Below are 21,020 nucleotides of genomic sequence, written 5' to 3'. Positions count from 1 at the left end.
GAAAAAATTATATTGGGGAATTGGAAATGGTAGAGGCTTTAAACAAATATTTTGTATTTGTCTTCACAGTAGAAGACACAAGAAGTATACCAAAAATAGTGGGAACTAAGGGGCTAATGAGAGCGAGGAACTTAAAAGTATTAATGTCAACAGAGAAAAAGGACTTGAGAAACTAATGGGACTAAAAGCCGACAAATCCCCTGGACCTAATGGCCTACATCCTAGGTTTCTAAAAGAGGTGGTTGCAGAGAAAGTGGATGCATTGGTTGTGATCTTCCAAAATTCCCTAGATTCAAGAAAGGTCCCAGCAGCTTGGAAGGCAGCAAATGTAACACCGCTATTCAAGAAAGGAGGGAGAGAGAAAATCGGGAACTATAGGCCAGCTAGCCGGACATCAGTCAGTGAGAAACTGCTGGAATCCATTGTTAAGGAAGTGGTAACAGGATACTTAGAAAATCATAATATGATTAGGCAGACTCAATGAAAGGGAAATTATGTTTGACAAATTTATTAAGAGTTTTTTGAGGATGTAACTAGCAGGGTAGATAAAGGGGAACAAGTGGATGTAGTATATTTGGATTTCCATAAGGCATTCGATAAGGTGCCTCATAAAAAGTTATTATACAAGATAAGGGCTCATGGGATTCAAGGTAATGTATTAGTATGGATAGAGGATTGGTTAATGGACAGAAAACAGAGAGTAGGGGTAAACCGTTCATTTTGAGATTGGCAGGCTATAACGAGTTGGGTGCCGCAAGGTTCAGTGCTTAGATGATGGGACCGAGTCCAATGTACACAAGTATTCTGTCGATACAAAGCTAGGTGGAAAGGTAAGATGTGACGAAGATGCAAAGAGATCTAGACAGATTAAGTGGGCAATAAGGTGGCAGATGGAATATAATGTGGCGAAATCTGAGGTTAATACGATCTACCGCCTAATCCGATTCATCATTGACATCAACATAGCCCCAAAGCGAAGGGGGCAGCAGAAGCGGGGTCACAAAAAATTCAATGCCGGGACACTTAAAGACCCAGCTAAGAGAGCCCTATACAGTCAGTACCTCACCACTAACCTGGCGTGCCTTGATGACCCTGAGACGCAGAATGCCTACAGTGCTTGGTCTGCCCTCCAGGCCTCCATAACCAGTGTCTGCAAAGAGACGCTCGGTCACTCAACCAGGAAACACCAGGACTGGTTTGATGAGAATAATTAGGAGATCCAAGAGCTAATAGATCGCAAGCGCAGGGTATTTCTGAGCCTTAAACATCAACCCAACTCGGGAGCAGCAAAGCAACATTACAGACGGCTCAAGGCTGAGGTCCATCAAAAAAACCCAGGACCTAAAGAACAGGTGGTGGATGGAGAAAGCACAGGAGATACAGCAGCTGGCCGACAGCCATGATGTGCGAGGATTCTTCATCGCAGTCAATGCCACCTACGGTCCAAACTCCCAAGGCCCCACCCCACTGCTGGCCAAGAACGGAGAAACACTCATCAAGGACACTGAGACAGTCAGGGCCCGCTGGAAGGAGCACTTCGAAGATCTCCTCAATCAAGACTCTGTTGTTGATTCGAGTGTTCTCGACTCTATCCCGCAGCATGCTACCCACCACCATCTCAGCAAAACCCCAACACTGTACGAGGTAGAAAAAGCCATAAGACAGCTTAACAACAACAAGACTACAGGAGTAGATGGAATCCCTGCTGAGGCACTGAAGTATGGCAGAGGCACTATTCGCCTGAATACATGAACTCATCTCTCTCATCTGGAGGGAGGAGAGCATGCCGGAAGATCTCAGAGATGCAGTGATCGTGACCATCTTTAAAAAAGGGGACAAGTCCGACTGCGGTAACTACAGAGGAATCTCTCTGCTATCAGCCACCGGGAAAGTCGTCGCTAGAGCCCTCCTCAACCTTCTTCTCCCTATGGCCGAGGAGCTCCTCCCCGAGTCACAGTGCAGATTTCGTCCCCTTCGAGGCACAACGGACATGATTTTTGCAGCGCTTATACCTGGCTTTCTTCGACCTTACAAAGGCCTCTGACACTGTCAACCGCGAGGGTCTAAGGAGCATCCTCCTCTGTTTCGGATGCCCCCAAAAGTTCATCAACATCCTCCGCCTGCTCTATGACGACATGCAAGCCATGATCCTTACCAATAGATCCATTACAGACCCAATCCACATCCGGACCGGGTCAAACAGGGCTGCGTCATTGACTCAACCCTCTTCTCAATCCTCCTCGCTGCCATGCTCCACTTCACAGTCATCAAGCTTCCTGTTGGAATGGAACTAAACTACAGAACCAGTGGGAACTTGTTCAACCTTCACCGTCTCCAGGCCAGGTCCAAGACCACCCCAACCTCTGTTGTCGAGCTACTGACGAAATGCCTTGAACATGGTCTTGTCATTACCAACACCTTGTGTCGCCAGAGGGACAAGTACAAGACATCATGGCAGCACCCTTGCTCCAAGCACTGGCATCTGCTTGACTACGTCATCGTCCGAGCGAGGGACCGCAAGGAAGTGCGCATCACCCGCGCTATGACAAGAGCCAACAACTGCTGGATGAACCACTGTCTAATCCGTTCCATCATTAACATCAATGTAGTCCTGAAACAGTGACAGCAACAAAAACAATGCCGCAGAAAAATCAATGTAGAGGCACTTAAAGATCCTCTTAAGAAAGCCCTGTTCAGTCAGCGCCTCACTGCCAATCTGGCGACCATCGATAACCCAGAGTACCCACAGTGCCTGGTCTGCCCTCAAGGCCGCCATAATCAACAGCTGTGAAGAGACGCTCGGTCGCTCGACCAGGAAACACCAAGACTGGTTCAACGAGAATGACCAGGAGATCCAGGAGCTAATTAGCTGCAAGTGCAAGGCATTTCTAAACTTAAAACAGCAACCCAACACGAGAGCAACAAAGCAACTCTACAGACATCTGAAGGTCAAGGTCCAACAAAAAACCCATGACCTAAAGAAAAGATGGTGGATGGAGAAAGCACATGAGATCCAGCAGTCAGCCGACAACCACGACATGCGTGGATTCTTCAGTGCAGTCAAGACCACCTACAGCCCAAGCATCCAAGCCTTACCTCACTGTTGGCCAAGAGCGATGAGGTACTCATCAAGGACAGAGAGACAGTCAGTGCCCATTGGAAGGAGCATTTTGAAGATCTCCTTAACCGAGACTCTGCCTTTGACACAAGGAGAGATTGAATAGATTGGGCTCTCTGGCGTTTAGAAGAATGAGACGTGACCTCATTGAAACATATAAGATTCTGAGGGGGATTGACAGGGTAGATGCTGAGAGATTTTTTTCCCCTGGCTGGAGAGTCTACAACTTGGGGGTAAAATCTCAGAATAAGGGGCTGGCCTTTTAAAACTGCGATGAGGAGGAATTTCTTCAATCAGCGGGTTGTGAATTTTTGCAAATCTCTGCCCCAAAGTGCTGTAGACGCTCAGTCGTTGAATATATTCAAGGCTGAGATAGATAGATTTTCGGACTCCAAAGGAATTAAGGGATATGGGTTAGGGCAGGAAAGTGGAATTGAGATCGAAGATCAGCTATGATCATTGCATGGCGGAGCAGGCTCGAGGAGCCAAATGGCCTACTCCTGCTCCTATTTCTTATGCTCTTATGTTCTTGGAGTGTCCTGTGCCCTCCGGCAAGGTGTCTCCACTGCTGTCCCTGTCAACTTCACCTGCTCTTGCTCACTTGTGAATTGTGAGGCACCAGGTAACAAAGGACCCACCAAGGTGTGAGCATCTGTGGTGATGCTGGTTGCACTTGGGTCTGCTGATGATGCACTCTCAAAGGCTGGAGGTTCCTCTGAGGAGAGGTCTTCCTCCTCCAGCTGGGCAATGAGTGGTGGGGGGGTGGGGGGGGGGGTGAGGTGGCAGTTGATGGACCTGTGGGAGAGTAAAGAGATGAATTAGAAGTGTTATAATAAGAATGAGTAATGTTACCATTCTGCACGTGATGATATTTCACTGGCTGCTGACATGAGTCACCACATGGGTGACTTGTATACCATGTGGCTTTATGAGATGTGATTCTGTCACCAAATTGCTGGGATGTCCCCCCTCTCTCCATTTCCCACTGCCAGCGCCTTTTGAGCTCCCGTAATTTTCAGGGCCACCTCCTCTGCTGCTGTAAGATGCGTAGTTACTGGAGGGCATCTCCGGTTCTCTCCCTCGCTCTGTTGTTGTGAGCTCTCCTCCTGCAAGCAAGGAAAGAGAAGTTTGAGTGAGAGTGATGGAATGAGTGTAAGGACTGGATGGGTTACATCCATAGAGGGTGACTATGAGGCCAAATGGCCTCCTTCTGTGGTGTTACTTGCTATGATTGCATTAGAATGAGGGTGAGTGTGAGGGGTGGTTAGTCAGATAGAGATGTGAGTATATACATAGAGAGACAGGGATGGGTGGACGTGCAAGGTAGGTTGGTGTGAAGAATGATGTGCAGGAGTAGACTTTGGAAGGCAGAGTGATAGTGATGTGTTGACAGGCACTTCAGGATGAGGGTGAGTGTGGCATTACACTCACATTTCCTGACCTCATGAGATCACAGAAGTGCTTCCAGCACTGTATCCAGGTCCTCCTCACCACACTCCTGCTGCTAACCCCCTCAGCTAAATTCAGCCAAGCTCTTTTTTTTCTTGTGGAGGTCTCCTTTGCCTATCAGCAGGGAAGAGGACCTTCCTGTGTACTCTGACAGCCTCCACCAGCATATGCAGCGATGAATCAGAGAAGCATGGTGCAGCCCTCTGCCTTTGGTTATCTATTCTTCCGAAGTTATAACACTACTATGTCCTTTCTTTGTCACATTTCAAGCTCCTCTGGCACCCATCAAGTAAGTTCAGTGCAAGGCTGCTTTAAATATGGGTGCTGGAAACGAGTCATCAATGATGTCATCAGACCCGCACCATTTAATAGGGCCGGATAATGCGCATGACTCTTTCAATTGGGGCCATTAAGTGAAAGTCACTCTAAGCAGTGTGTTGCCCAGAACATCGCGTTCCCGACCCACTACAGCACCCGCACGCAATGAACCCGACACAAAATTAAAAATTCCGGCCAATGTATCTAAAATTACTGTGCTAGATTACTTTAGGGTAGCGTTTCCGCTTTGGGCCCAATCAGCAAATTGCGCCCAAAATGCGCTTGAAATTGCTCTGCTTAGGTTAGGCTTCAAGATTCTGGTGAATTTAATTCTGAACCAACATAAAAGATCATGGAAAACACAAGTGGAAGTGGCTTTGGGTGTAACTCACTCTCGGGTGAAATTGGGTCTCGGGGTAGCACAAACCAGGCATTAACGAGTTGACCACCCATTTTCGGATTCCTCAGGGAAATTGGGCTGCTCTGCACAAAGCAGGCGTCGAGCCTGTACCTCAGAAGTTAACTCAGACATGGATGCAACTAAGCAAGCGAACAGCTGCCACCAAAAAGGTAAGTTTTGCTTTTCATTTGAAAAACCTGGAGTTCTCCCGGCTCCACAGCACTTTCTAGAGCCAGTGCCAGCTGCAATTAGCCCTCTTCCTATTTTCCACCCCCCTCCAAAACTTACTTTCGGGCCACTGTCGGCAAAGCAAGCGGCCTGACACTGATCCTTATAAAATGGGCAAGCTGCCTGTGGAGGCACAAAAGGCACTGACAGCTCACCCAAGTAATGCTAATGAGGCCAGAGACCTCATTTTGGGTCAGTCTCAGGCCTCCCATTTGGGACATGCACTCCATTTGTACCCATTTCAGGTCCGAAAATTGGACTCAAGGAATATCTACCCCTCTGTCTTTAAGTGTCAAAGCATAGAAAGGGCTACCGTGAGAGTGATTTTCCACCACAAGATGGAGTGCATTTCATTTGAAATTTGGAAATTGAACTTAAAAGGAAGAATTATAATTTTGTTGCTATCCTTCAATAGGGGACAATTGAAGATCTTTAAGTTACCTGCACTGCAATCACTGACAAAACTTCCACAGAGATCCTGTTGAATTCATCAAAACAGCCCCAGGCTCCACTTTGTGCCAGACCCTTGTAGATATTCCCACAGGACTATATGGTGAAAAAAGATCAATCTTTAGATAGTTAAGCTACTTTAAGGGGTAAAAACATAGGTGCTGTAATACAGAGGCAAACTATAAATATTAGAAAATACACAACGGCCCTGAAATTCTGGTCTCCCCGGGTCTGTAGGGAGTGTGTACAGACCCGAGAAGGCACAGGAAAAGCCAATTTTCGGTGCACAATGCGCATGCGCTGAAAACCGGCTTTTCCAATCTGTCAAGTTTCTGGCTTGACAGATGGCCGCATCTCGGGAAGGAGGACATTCCCATGGCAGAGATTGGGCTATTTGCCCATCTCTTGCCCTGCGAATGTCCTTAAAACTCTTGCCCCTGGTAAAAACAGGCACATAGCCTACTTACCAGCGTTAAGAATTTAAAAACATATCAAAAACATATTAAAATAAAATTTAAAAATACATATTTATGTTAGAAACCCTGCCCACTCAGGTAATTTTATTTTAAACCATAATTAAAACTTTTTTTAAAATCGGCAAATATTTCTTTTTCAAAAACATTTCTATCAACTTTAATTTCTATAATGTATTTATGTGAGATGTTTTTTTAATGTTTTATGTAATGTTTGGGTGTGTTTCTCATTCATAGTAATAGGAGTTTCGGACTTACGAAACTCCTATTATTATGAATGAGAAAATACTTTACCGTGGTTGGGTGGCTCGAGGGGTCGCATGGCCTACTCCTGCTCCTATTTCTTATGTTCTTATGCGTGAAATGCCGCTCTTTGTTTTTTTTTCTTCGGATCCAGAAGTCGTTCTTAATAGGGCAGTGACAACACGAGAGGGACCAGTGAGTACACTTGAGGGGCGGAAGTTGGGGGTGGTGCGGAGTGACCGTCGCAATGATGTCATCAAGGTGCCGCGTCACCATGGCTCTCCCCTTCACTTAAAGGGGAGTGCGTTCACGATTTTAAATCTTCGGCCCACTGAACCTGGGGGCATAATTGTTGGGCTGACCTGGTAGTCGGCCGACAAAAAAAAACACAGCGGCAGTGGCAGTGCATCTTCCCCTTTAAGGGAAGGCGGGCAGGCCAAAGATTTTCAGACAGGAATGTCGTCATCGGGGGGCGGGGGGGGGTGTAGATCGGCAGTGCGCACGGTGATGACACACTTAACAGGGATCGGCAGCAGCGGAGTGGTAGGAGGGGGATCGGGGCACCACCGGGAAAGCTCGGAAGGGCAATCGGGCTATCAGCGGCCATTCCACGAAAAGTCGGCGGCCACTCCACTCCGCAGCGTTGCCGCCGACTTGTGGGAGTGGGATCTTGATATACAGATACACAATAGCGCAAATAGCAAAGTCAATAATATGGCAAATGGGTTTTTGGATTTGTATCTAAACATACAGAATAGATAGCCATGGAGGTAATGTTGGATTTACAAGACCTTAGATAGGCCACAGTTTATAGTATTGTGTGGAGTTTTCACACTCCATGATCGGAAGGATATAAAAGTAATGGAAAGATATCAGCATAGATTCTAGAATGCTACCAGGGATGAGGAGTTTTAGTGATAGAGAAACTTGAGAAGTAAGTTTTTTTTAACAACAGCTGAGAAGATTAATGAGCGACCTGATTGTTTCCACTGTTCAGAAAGACAATGACAAGGTTATGGGCCTGAAATCCCGGTGCTGGGCTTCCCGCGGGCACTCGCCAGAAAATAGTAAAAAAAGATCCGCACCTACCTTTCGCTGCTGCGCCCTCCAGCGATCCCGGTCAGAGGCCTCCTCTCCTTGCACATTGATGCACAGGAAGAATGTGGGGTCACGTGGCACTGGACAGCCAATCAAGCTAAAGTATTCTCATTCATAATTATGGGAACTCCGTAAGTAGGAGTCCTCATTATTATGAATGAGAAACACAGCCCCCAAACACCAAAACACAAATATAAAAATAGGGAAAAAAATCACATTAATTTAAATTAAAGTTAATAAATGTGTTACAAAAAAAATGTTTTTTTCTGATTTTTTTTTAAAGTTTTGTAATTCGAGTTAAAATAAACTTACCTTAGTGGGCAGGGTTTTTAACAGAAAAATGTGGTTTTAAATGTTAATGTTATGTTTTAAAACCCTTCCGCAAGTGTTTTAAGGACATTCGCTTGGCAAGAGATGGGCAAATACTACAATCATGCCCATGCGAATGTCCTAGCTGCTGAGATGTGTGCGATCTGTCAAGCCAGAACTTGACAGATTGGAAAAGCTGGTTTTCGGCGCATGTGCATTGCACGCCGAAAACCAGCTTTTGCGATGCCTTCCTGGGTCTGTACAGACTCTGTACCGACCTGGGGAGGCCAGAATTTCAAGGCCAATATAAATTTATAATAATCACAAAAAGAGTTAAAAGCGAGGTTAAATTTATATATTTATTTCCATGATGCTTAGTCAGAATATAGAATTCTTTGTCCCAATTTTGAAGCAGAGTCCATAAATTCTTTTAAAAGGGAATTAGATAGTTGCATGAATTAAAATGTGTGGAGGTTAAGCAAAATGGGATTAGTCTAGATAGCTCACATGGAGAAAAAAAAATGGTATACAACTGATTGACCAAATTGGCCAATTTCTTTGCTGTAATATTCTTTGATTCTATGAAATTGCAAGCAAACTCATGTATTTCTTACTTTGTAGTCCATTTGTTCTGAGCAGTTGAAAACATACACCATGATGCCTAAAGCTCTTCCCAAATCTTTAGTCGTCTCTGTTTTTCCTGTTCCTGCAGGACCCGCTGGTGCACCACCCATAATCAGGTGCAGTGATTGTGTTAATGTAATATAGCACCTGAACAAAAAGAAATGTTTTTAATAGAAAGAACCCTTGTTTCTCAACCAAAGAATTGACCATTTATATATGATAATCTTGTTCTGCAGTTGATATGCAGACTACTACAGGTAAAATTGAATCAGTTCTATTAAACAGAAGATACACGGGGACTGAAATTGCCTGTTCTGAACCTCCCGTTAGCACCTCCGCAGGGTGGGAGGGTGCAAACGGGATGCAAAACTGTTTTCACCTGGTGCGGGGGGGGCGGTGGTGTCGCTACCAGCTCCCACAAAATTGAGCGGGAGATAGCAGAGGCACGAACATAGTAGCAACGCGCCCCGCAAGTAGCACCCCGGGCCGCCATGCCTCCGGCGAGTACATCGTCGTCGTGTGCGCCAATCTCTTTGCGTCCCTTGGTGATCCCTTTCTGCCCCATGGCGGAAATTGCCTAGCATCCCATGAAGCTGACCTCCGCTCCCGTGGCGGAAGTTAAAGGGGAGCTGTGCTGCACGGTGCAGCGCCATTCTTTTCTTCAGCCGACTCACTGGTCGGCCCGTGCTCCATCGATATCACGTGATCCAGGCAGCAATTGTGCAGCCACAGCACCATGCAGCCCTGGTGGCCCAGTGGAGACCATAAAAGGGCCGGCAGAGTTCGCAGCAGTCCTCCACTTTAATGGAGAAGCCACATAGCACTGCTGATCCTGCCCGTGTAGCGCCGTCCTCTCATTAGCACCTTCGTTTTCCCACTATTTGTGTTATGCTTTTTGTATCATCAACTGTGAAGACAGATACAAAATATTTGTTTAAAATCTCTGCCAGTTCCTTATTCTCCATTATAATTTATACTGTCTCAACCTCGAAGGGGGAGATTGGGGTCGGTTTTAGCGAGATTCTGGAAAAGAATGCTGGAGTTAGTTACAGGTCAGGCTGCTGACTTGGATTGACAGGTCAATTAAGTTGGGAGAATTTGATTTTCTGAGTGCATTACTGTTTTAGCGGGACACAAACGAATTTTTGCCCAGGCACGGCACCGCTAATGACTCCCGCAGGAGTTTGGCGACAGCGGTAACTGGTAATGGCCCGCTCTGCTGCACCGGCAATGACGACATCATCACCATGCCCGGTTTTCGCACAGGAACCGCAAAGCTGGCGATGGCACCCACTCGCGCCAGCCTCGCGGTCCACGGGTCAATTTCCCCTGTGGGGCAGTAAGGGGTCGGCGCGGGGCATGGTCATCACCGGTAGCCCCCCCCTCCCCGGGCGAAAACTCTTTTCTGCCCCATTAGCCTCCCCCGGAGGTGCTATCGGGCTTCTAAAAAGGTGCAATTTTGCCCCCTTACTTTTGCTACTCTCTTCCTTTTTAAATACTCTTACAATTTGTTTTCATATTTCTTGCTAGTTTACTGTCATATTATATTTTCTCTCTTTTTATTAATTTTTTCATCATCCTTTGCTAGTTTCTAAAGGTCTCCCAACATTATAAGCCTCTTCTTTTAATCTAAAACTATCCTTAACTTCTTTAGTTAGCCACGAATGGATCACTTATCCTGTGGAGAATTTATTTCTCAACGGAATGTATATTCGTTGAGATATTTGGAATATTTCTTTAAATGTTTGCCACTGCGTATCTTCTGTCGTACCTTTTGATCTAATTTCCCAATCTACTTTGCCACCTCACCCCTCCTACCAATGTAAGTGGCTTTATTAAAGATGTTAGTTTCAGATTTAAGTATTTTACTCTCAAGCCCAATGTGAAATTCAATTGTATTATGATCACTCTTCCACAGAGGATTTATTACTATGAGATTACCAATTAACCCCTGTTTCATTACACAATACAGGATCTAAAATAGCATGTACCCTGGTTAATTCCACAATGTATTGTTCTAGGAAACTGTCTCGAATGTATTCCATGACCTCGTCCTCCAGGATAGCTTTGCAAAATGACATCCTTTGTGACTGTGACAAAGGTAAACTATCCCTCCTCGCCCTTCTCTACCTCTCTACAGCCTTTGACAGGGTTGACCACTCCATCCTCCTCCAATGCCTTTCCACCATCATCCAGCTGGGTGGTGCTGCATTCGCCTGGCTTATTTCAGGGTTAAATATCACACCTTGCTTGCAAACAGACTGATTTAGCCTCAGACAGATGCTAGGGAGAGGGATGGAGTCGGTGGCTAGGTAATCATAGCAAGAAAATCACCTGCAATGGCTTCTCTTCCCAATCCCACATTGTTGCCTCTGGTGCTCCCAAGGATCTATCCTTGGCTCCTTCCTATTTCTCATCTATATGCTACCCCTTGGCAACATCATCGAAAAAAAGGTCTGACATGTATGCTGATGGCATCAAGCTCCACCTCACCACCACTTCTCTCGACCCTTCCATGGTCTCTAAATTGTCAGACTGCTTGTCCGACATCCAGTACTGGATGAGCAGAAATTTTCTCCAATTAAATATTGGGAAGACTGAAGCCATTGTCTTTGGTCCCCACCGCAAACTGTGTTCCCTAGCCACCGACTCCATCCTTTATTAGCTCCTTTGTCCATGTTTGGACCAAAGCTGTAATGAGGTCTGGAGCCGAGTGGTCCTGGCAGAACCCAAACTGAGCATCGGTGAGCAGGTTATTGGTGAGTAAGTGCCGCTTGATAACACTGTCGATGACACCTTCCATCACTTTGCTGATGATTGAGAGTAGATTGATGGGGCGGATTGGATTTGTCCTGGTTTTTGTGGACAGGACATACTTGGGCAGTTTTCCACATTGTCGAGTAGATGTCAGTGTTGTAGATGTACTGGAACAGCTTGGCTAGAATAATCGAATTGGTTAAAGATTGGCTTCTGTGATGGTGTGGACATCAGGAGGAGGCCAATATGGAACATTCACTCGGTACTTCTGGCTGAAGATGATTGCAAACGCTTCTGCCTTGTCTTTTGCACTCGCGTGCTGGGCTCCGCCATCATTGAGGATGAGGATATTCATAGAGCCTACTCCTCCCTTTAGTTGTATAATCGTCCACCACCATTCATGACTGGATGTGGCTGGATTACAGAGCTTTGAACTGATCCGTTGATTGTCGGATTGCTTAGCTCTGTTAATAGCATGCTGCTTCTGCTGTTTAGCATGCATGTAGTCCTCTGTTGCAGCTTCCCCAGGTTGGTACCTCATTTTTAGGTATGCCTGGTGCTGCTACTGACACTAGCTTTTTATTCCAGATTTATTTAATTAACTGAATTTAAATTCCACTGCTGCCCTGGTGGGATTTGAACTCACATCTCCAGATTGTTAGTCCAGGCCTCTGATTTACTAGTCTCGCAACTTAATCACTATGCTAACAATTGTCTTCCCCAGCCACCTTTAAGAGGTGCAGACTGCCTTTTAGTAGTGCAGACTAACTTTAAGTGGTGCTAGCCTCACACGAACTTGGAACCGCTGCTGAACGTTCAGCACTGGGCTGAATGCTGCAATCATGGAAATAAGCAGGCAGCACGAAGTTGAGTGCTGCCTGCATTTCTCTGAATGAGTGCGTTGCAATCCCGCCTCTGTTTTCGGGGCTGACGAATTTCTAAGTCCTGGTCTATCTATTTTTCAATGCAATAAACTTCTTCACATCCCTCAAAACAGCCTTGAAGAAAATATTTTCTCTTCTACTGCTTTCCTTTTTAGTTCCACTTCGAGCAATTTTCTTCAACTGCATTATTTTTCAGTTCCAGTTCCAACTTTCCACTCCCAGCCTTCCTTTCTCTAGTCCTTTCATTCTACCCTTGTCATCCTTTGAACTGTTTCCTGACTCCAAGGCTGGAAATTCCTTGTAGCTGCTTCCACTCCATCAGCATTATTTCAGAGAAAATGCAACGAAATTCCACTTCTGACAAAGTAAGGCCAATGGAGTAGAAGCAGATCCAAGGAATTTCCCAGTCTTTCAACTCTGCAACATATTCTTAGGTTTTGCAACAATGAAAAAAGCCCCCTGCCAAGTGATCTTCTGAATCTCCATGCTCAGGGTAAAGAAATCATCATTACGTAAGACTGTTAATACCATGTATTTCTTCTGTTACTATCCAAGTGAGAAGGTTCCTGACTATTGCGTCTGTGATTATGAATTTTTGTAATATGTTCTAGTACTGTCTTGTTCACTGGCCTCCAGCTAGGTTTCCAGGCCTACCATTTTTGGGGAAATCCTCAGTAAAGCTATATCCTCCTGTGCAAAATTAGTTGCAATACCCCTAAAGCAGACAAGGGAAATTTAAATGTTCTATACCTATCTGTAAGTGGAGTAATAACCAGTCGAGAAGTGTTGCCTAGATATTCATAAGAATATCTGAACTGCGCATCGCAAATGTTAGCAAAACAGTGCTGCTTCTCTTCATCCCAGCGATGTCTTAGCTGAGATTGCCAAGTAAATGCCTGGACATTCTCCACCTGCAAAAAACCCCCCAAATATTCATCAATATTATTGTACAATTTTCTTTATGCATTCACTGATTGGTGAATATTTTTTGCGAGTGTAAATATCTCAACATATTATTTGTTGATATGCATTTGCCACCCCTTATTTTATGGAATAATTCTTGATTATTTTTGGAAGCTATCATTGTACATTACTCAAGTATAATTTTATCAAGCTGTGCTTAAGGAGTTAGAAACCTTATTCTTACCACGGAAAAAGATGCTATGGTATGATACAGCACAGAAGGAAGCCATTCAGTCCATTGTGTCTGTGCTGGCTCTTTGGTAAAGCTATCCAATTAGTCCCAGTTCCTTGCTTTTTCTGCACCTGAATCATCTCCCCCTCAAAGGGCTCCCATTGTCTAATACTGTTTTGCCTTCCAATTTTTGATTCCAATCCTCCTGGACAAGATCAATTTTTAGCTCACTGAATTTAGCCCTCCACCAGTTAAGTATTTTTACCCATGAATGTTTCTTGTACTTTTACATAACTATTATAAACCTAATGATATTCTGATCACTGACCCAAATGCTCCCCCACTGAAACATGCTCCACTTGCCCCACTTCATTCACAGAATTAGATCCAGCACTGCTTTTTCCTCATTGGGCTGGGCACACACTGATCAAGAAAGTTCTCCCCCTCTTTGCCCTTTACACTGTTACTAATCTAGTCTCTAATGGGATAATTGAAGTCCCCCATTATAACTACTCTATAGTTCTTGCGTCTTTCTGTAATTTGCCTACAAATTTACTCCTCCATCTCCTTCCCACTATTTGGTAGCCTATAGTATACACCCAACAGTGTAATAGGTATTGTTCCTTAATTCTAACCAAATAGATGTCCCATTGACCTCTCAACTTCATCAACCTTTTCTAGTACTATAATATTTTCTTTGATCAATACTGCAACTGCACCCGTTCCCCACTCACCTCCTTTCTTTCCTTCCCTATCTTTCCTGAATACCTTGTAGCCAGGAATATAAATTCAATCCTCCCCTTGTTTGAGCAGGGTCTTTATTATTTATACTTTGTCATAGTCCCATGAGGCAGGTTGTGCCTGCAGTGCGCCAACCTTATTTATCACACTACATGCATTTACACAGAATCATTCTAAACTCAATTTATACTGCCTCACATTTGCTCTCTGTTTGATCCCTTCTATTTCTGAATTATTATTTTCTCTTGTGCTATGTGTCTTTACATGTCCTCTGTACACCTTGTTTCTCCTCTCTAATGTTTAATCCTGGTGCCCATCCACCTGCCAAATTCATTTAAAACCTCCCCTACAGCATTAGTTAACCTCCCCGCGAGGACATTGGTCCCAACTCTGTCGAGGTGCAACTTGTCCATCTTGAACAAATTCTTCCTGCCCCAAAACTGGTCACAATGCCCCAGGAATCTGAAGCCCTCCCGTCTGCCACGCATTAACCTGCCTTATCCTAGTATTCTTATAGTAACTTGCTTGTGGCACTGGGAGTAATCCAGTGATTACTACCTTTGAGGTCCTGCTTTTTAACTTCCTCCCTAGCTCCTGAAACTCTGACTGCAAGATCTCAATCCTTCTCTTCCCTGTCATTGGTTGCCACATGGACCACGACTACTGGCTGTTCCACTTCCCCTCATAATATTTTCTGCACTCTCTTAATGATTTCAACAACAACAATTTGCATTTATATAGCGCCTTTAACATATTAAAATGTCCCAAGGCACATCACAGGAAAGTATTATCAATCAAAATTTGACACCGTGCCACATAAGAAGATATTGTGGGAGATGACCAAAAGCTTGATCAATAAGTTAGGTTTTAAGGAGCGCCTTAAAGGAAGAAAGAGAGGTAGAGAGGCGGGGAGGTTTCAGGAGGGATTTCCCAAGCCTAGAGCATCAGTAGCTGAAAGCTGAAGGAGTGCAGATATCTCGGAGAGCTAAAGCAATGGAGGAGGTTACAGAGATACTAAGGAACAAAGCCATGGAAGGATTTAAAAATAAGGATGAGAATTTTTAAATCGAGGCGTTGCTTAGCTAGGAGCCAATGTAGGTCAGTGATGGGTGAATGGGACTTTTTGTGAACTTCTGTTCCCCTGATTACTGAACCCCCTCTAACCACTGCATTCCTACATTTTGCTGGTCTTGCTTTTCTGTAAAGAACTGTCATATATCTCACATTACTGTACATAACTGTATCTTACCATGCTATACATGACTGTAACTAATAATGACCTGTAACCACAAGCATACCTTACCAGCAGGGGTGCACTTGCAGGAGACACTGCATACCTGTTCCACACAGGTATATAAAGACAGGTCTCAGGCAAGTGTGGCATGCGAGAGCTGTGAAATAAAGGTGCAGGTCCTGAGTGACCTTGACTTCAGCATGTGCCTCGTGTGAGTCTGTACTGCAGGGACAGGACTTTACAGTGGCGACGAGTTACGGGATCACAGAATCCACAGAATGGCGACCAACGGCTCAGATGAAAAATACAATGTTAGAGATAATTGGGAGGACTTTATAGAAATGCTCCAGCAAAGCTTTGTAACCAAAGACTGGTTAGGCAATGATAAGGCAGACAAGAGAAGAGCCCATCTCTTGACCAGCTGTGGTTCGAAAACATACGTCTTAATGAAGGACCTGCTGGCACCCGAGAAACCAGCAAGCAGTTGAGCACACTGGTAAAAGACCACCTGAAGCCAGCGAGCAGCCTACACATGGCCAGACACAGGTTCTACAACTACAGACGCTGTGTGGGCCAGAGCATACCCGACTTTGTGGAGGAACTTCGGAGGCTGGCTAGTTTATGTGAGTTCTCCGATGGACTAAGGAGAGAAGTACTGACTTTTTATTGAAGGAATAGGCCACGCAGGCATATTCCGAAAGCTCATAGAGACCAAGAACTTGATCCTTGGTTGCACAGACATTCTTGGCAGGAGAAGAAGAAACGAGGTTGATCTACACTGCGGGTACGACAACTAACGAAACATCGGAACAAGGGGTTCACAGCGTGAAACAAGCCGCTACCCCCACACACAGACAAAGGCAGGAGAGCAGGCCCTCAACAGCAGGCAGTGGCGCCAGAAGCTATCAAGGGCCACATGAACGGCCGTTCACACCTCATCAACCCACAATGCGAGCAATCAACTACAAACTGAGAGAAGCTCAAGAGAGATCAGCCAGACGCAGCTCATCCTTCGGAAACAATGGAAGCGGTCTGTACTGGAGATGTGGGGGAAGGCACTCATCAAGGGGGTGTCAATTTCAGCGTGCCGTTTGCAGAAACTGCAACTATACAGGGCATCTGGCCCGCATGTGCAGAAAAACAGCAGCTCGGCTGGTATACGAATCGGAAGGGTCGGAAAGCGGACCAGAAGACGGTGGGGACAGTGCCCGGGACACCGAGGTACAGCGGATCAACACAATCAATGGACACTGTTCTAACAACAAGACGCCGCCAATAATGATGAGGGTCCTACTCAACGGGATACCCGTCAACATGGAACTGGATACGGGAGCGAGTCAATCTCTAATGAGCGCTCAACAATTTGAACAGCTGTGGCTGCACAAAAGCAACAGACCAAAACTCACAAGGGTCAACACCAAACTAAGAACCTATACCAAAGAAATCATCCCAGTCCTTGGCAGCGCCATGCTCTCAGTCACACACAAAGGGACAGTGAACCGACTTCCCCTGTGGATTGTCCCCGGAAATCTCCCAGCACTGCTGGGGAGAAGCTGGCTGGCAAAACTAAATTAGAAATGGGATGATGTTCACGCCATGTCGTCAGAGGAATGGACCTCCTGCTCAAAAGTTCTAAGTCGATTTGAACATCTCTTTCAGCTAGGTGTGGGCACCTTCAAAGGGGCTAAAGTTAAAATCTACATCACACAGGATGCTAGACCGATCCATCACAAGGCTAGAGCTGTGCCCTATGTGATGAGGGAAAAGATTGAACATGAACTGGACAGGCTTCTGCGGGAAGGCATTATCTCACCCATGGAATTTAGCGACTGGGCAAGTCCCATCGTCCCAGTCATGAAGCCTGCTGGATCCGTACGAATCTGTGGGGATTACAAATCTACCATAAACAGAGTGTCCCTACAGGACCAATGCCCGCTGCCCAGAGCGGAGGACCTATTTGCCACATTGGCTGGAGGAAAACTTTTCTCGAAACTAGACTTCACATCTGCGTAAATGACGCAACAACTGACCGAAGAGTCCAAGCTACTCACCACCATCAACACATATTGAGGCCTTTTCATGTACAATCGATGCCCATTCGGCATCAGGTCGGCAACTGCTATATTCCAGCGCAACAAGGAGAGTCTGCTTGAGTCCATCTCGGGAACGGTTGTGTTTCAAGACGACATACTTATCACGGGCAAGGACACCGACTCCCATCTCCGCAATTTGGAGGAAGTACTAAAGCAATTGGATCGGGTAGGCCTAAGAGTTAAGAAATCCAATTGTCTGTTTGTCGTGCCCGAGGTTGAATTTTTGGGCAGAAGGATTGCCGCTGATGGAATCCGCCCAACAGAATCCAAAACCGAAGCAATTCGTCTGGCACCCAGGCCCCGGAATGTTTCGGAACTGCGCGCCTTTCTCGGGCTACTCAATTACTTTGGGAATTTTATGCAGAACTTAAGCACGCTGCTGGAGCCTCTCCACGTGTTACTCAGAAAGGGGTGCAATTGGTTTTGGGAGGACGCCCAGGAACGCGCCTTCAATAAGGCACGCAACCTTCTATGTTCCAACAGTGTTTTGGCTTTTTTTGATCCAGGTAAAAAGCTAGTTCTTACATGTGATGCGTCAGTGTACGGGGTCGGGTGCTTTTTACAGCATGTCAATGATGCGGGTAAACTACAACCCATACTAATGCCTCCAGGTCACTTTCGCGGGCGGAGCGCGGGTACGGTATGGTGGAGAAGGAAGCGCTCGCGTGCGTGTACGGTGTCAAAAAGATGCACCAATACCTTTTCGGGGCCAAGTTCGCATTAGAAACCAACCACAAGCCCCTCACGTCCCTGCTATCCGAGAGCAAGGCAATAAACGGCAACGCCTTGGCGCGCATTCAACGGTGGGCACTCATGCTGGCGTCTTACGACTTTACAATAAGGCACAGACCAGGCACAGACAACTGTGCCGAAGCGCTTAGCAAGCTACCCCTGGCAACCACGGAAGGGTCTGATGAACAGGACTGTGAGATAGTCATGGCAATCAATGCCTTTGAGTCCACAGGTTCGCCCATGATGGCTCGCCAAATCAGAACCTGGATGACCAGCGAACCCACGTTATCCTTAGTCAAAAGATGTGTTTTAACTGGTGACTGGGCAGAGGCTCGCGACGCCTGCCCCGAGGAGATCAAACCTTTCCATAGGCGCATGCATGAACTATCACTACAGGCAGACTGCCTGATGTGGGGCAGCCGAGTAGTTATGCCTCTGCGAGGCAGAGAGACATTTGTCCGGGAGCTCCACCGCGTGCATCCGGGGATCATTCTCATGAAGGCCATAGCCAGATCCCACGTCTGGTGGCCTGGCATTGACGCGGACTTGGAGCTCTGCGTCCAACGGTGCACCATTTGTGCCCAACTCAGTAATGCCCCCAGGGAGGCCTCCCTGAGCCCCTGGTCCTGGCCCACCAAACCGTGGTCGCGGGTGCACATAGACTATGCAGGCCTATTCATGGGCAAAATGTTCCTCGTAGTCGTCGATGCATTTTCAAAGTGGATCGAATGCACATTTTAAACTCGAGCACCACCTCCACCACTGTGGAGAGCCTTGGAACCATGTTTGCAATGCACAGAATTCCTGACATATTGGTCAATGATAATGGTCCGTGCTTCACCAGCGCATAATTCCAAGATTTTATAGTTGACCACGGCATAAATCACGTTAAGGTGGCGCCGTTCAAGCCGGCCTCCAATGACAAGGCGGAGCGAGCAGTGCAAATCATTAAACAAGGCATGCTTAAAATTCAAGGTCCCACGCTGCAGGGCCACCTGTCGCGACTGCTGCTGGCATACAGATCTCGTCCGCATTCATTGACTGGGGTTCCCCCCGCGCAACTATTGATGAAACGGACCTTAAAGACAAGGCTCTCGTTAATCCTCCCAGACATGCATGAAATCGTTGAGGCAAAGCGCCGTAAGCTAACTGAGTACCATGACCGAAATTCGAGGGGGAGGCGGAATGAGATAGGGGACAAAGTGTTTGTGCTAAACTATGGCAGGGGTCCCAAATGGCTTGCAGGGACAGTAACAGGCAAGGAAGGAAACAGGCTACTGGTGGTACAAATGGACAATGGCCAAACCTGCCGGAGGCATGTAGACCAAGTAAAAAGTAGATTCACCAACAACACTGCAGAACCAGAGGCAGACTACAATGTGGAACTCGCACCACACATGGTGGACAGACAGAGGGAACAACCTGAGGCAAGGGCTATTTCAACAGACAGCCCAGGTGAGATACCAACAATCACACTGAACGAAACAGACAGCCCAGTGGAGATACCAACAATCACACTGAAAGAAAAACAGGCACCAAGGCAAACAACTGAACCACAACTAAGACGCTCCACGCGAGAGCGTAGACCACCTGAGAGACTGAATCTATAAAGACAATAAGACCTTGGGGGAGGATGATGTCATGTATCTCACATTACTGTACATAACTGTATCTTACCATGCTATACATGCCTGTAATGAATAATGACCTGTAACCACAAGCATACCTTACCACCAGGGGTGCACTTGCAGGAGACACTGCATACCTGTTCCACACAGGTATATAAAGACAGATGTCAGGCAAGTGTGGCATTCAAGAGCTGTGAAATAAAGGTGCAGGTCCTGAGTGACCTTGACTTCAGCATGTGCCTCGTGTGAGTCTGTACTGCAGGGACAGGACTTCACAAGAACTAAACACAAACATAACGAAGAAAGAAGTACAATTCTACCTACCTTTGTTGTAATAATTTTGTTCACAACATCTCGAGCATGCACCTCTACTGTACAAATAGTCATGACCTTTTGCCTCTCTCCTACTGATAAGTTGCCAATCAGTAATGTGATAAGTGAATTCAGTTGACTGACCTTTCACAAAAAATAACAATTTAAAATAAAGATCTCTTTTAAGAAATATTGGTAGAAAGTATAATGGACTTTCCATTATTGTTGCTTTTCAAATCTAACTCCCATCATAAAATGGATGAAAGGAAATACTGCAAAACATTTTTTTAAACTGTTTGTTAATGATCATTAAAACTTCTGAAAGTCTATTCTGAGAAAACTGTATAGAATTCCAAACATGAATGAGATACAAAGAAAAGGTGAGCCCTGAACTCACATTCAGAATCAGTTTAGTTATATGGTCAAGTTAATTAGGTGTCAGCTGTGGCTCAGTGGGTAGCACTTTCGCCTTTGAGTTAAAAGTATGCCACTTATTGGGAATATAGAGAAAAAAATGGCAAAAGAGACATTTGGATAAACAAGGAGGTGAAGATACAGAAAGCTGTTTTAAGTTAAAAGTTGTCTAGGAAGGAAAGTAATACTAAAAACACGTGTGTCATTCTTCCTCCCAACCCAAAACTGTACATTTTTTTCCTCAATTATTTACATAAATATTAAAGTTTTCTCCCCTTTATTTACAATGATGGATCTGTAGTTCTTGCTGAAGTTGTTGCTGTAGTGCGGCTCATGGAATCCTTTCGAATTGTTGCATCTTCAAAGTTGAGTCTTTGCTG

At 45.7% G+C, this 21,020-nt stretch overlaps 1 protein-coding gene across 1 annotated transcript in view; it reads right to left on the bottom strand.

The window, feature by feature from the left end:
* Positions 1 to 21,020, bottom strand: part of LOC139226779 (dynein axonemal heavy chain 17-like) — a 1,002,254-nt gene that overhangs the window by 390,880 nt on the left and 590,354 nt on the right. The window contains exons 34-37 of the mRNA XM_070857781.1: positions 20,239 to 20,370; positions 13,102 to 13,262; positions 8,701 to 8,857; positions 5,955 to 6,059 (exon numbers count right to left, since the gene is read on the bottom strand). Of these exons, the coding sequence (XP_070713882.1) occupies positions 5,955 to 6,059; positions 8,701 to 8,857; positions 13,102 to 13,262; positions 20,239 to 20,370 (555 nt within the window). The remainder of the gene's footprint in view (positions 1 to 5,954; positions 6,060 to 8,700; positions 8,858 to 13,101; positions 13,263 to 20,238; positions 20,371 to 21,020) is intronic.

Source organism: Pristiophorus japonicus, chromosome 16, assembly GCF_044704955.1.
Source record: "Pristiophorus japonicus isolate sPriJap1 chromosome 16, sPriJap1.hap1, whole genome shotgun sequence".
Taxonomy (NCBI): domain Eukaryota; kingdom Metazoa; phylum Chordata; class Chondrichthyes; family Pristiophoridae; genus Pristiophorus; species Pristiophorus japonicus.
Note: the sequence above shows the minus strand (reverse complement) of the source record. Positions and strands in the feature narration are given on the sequence as shown.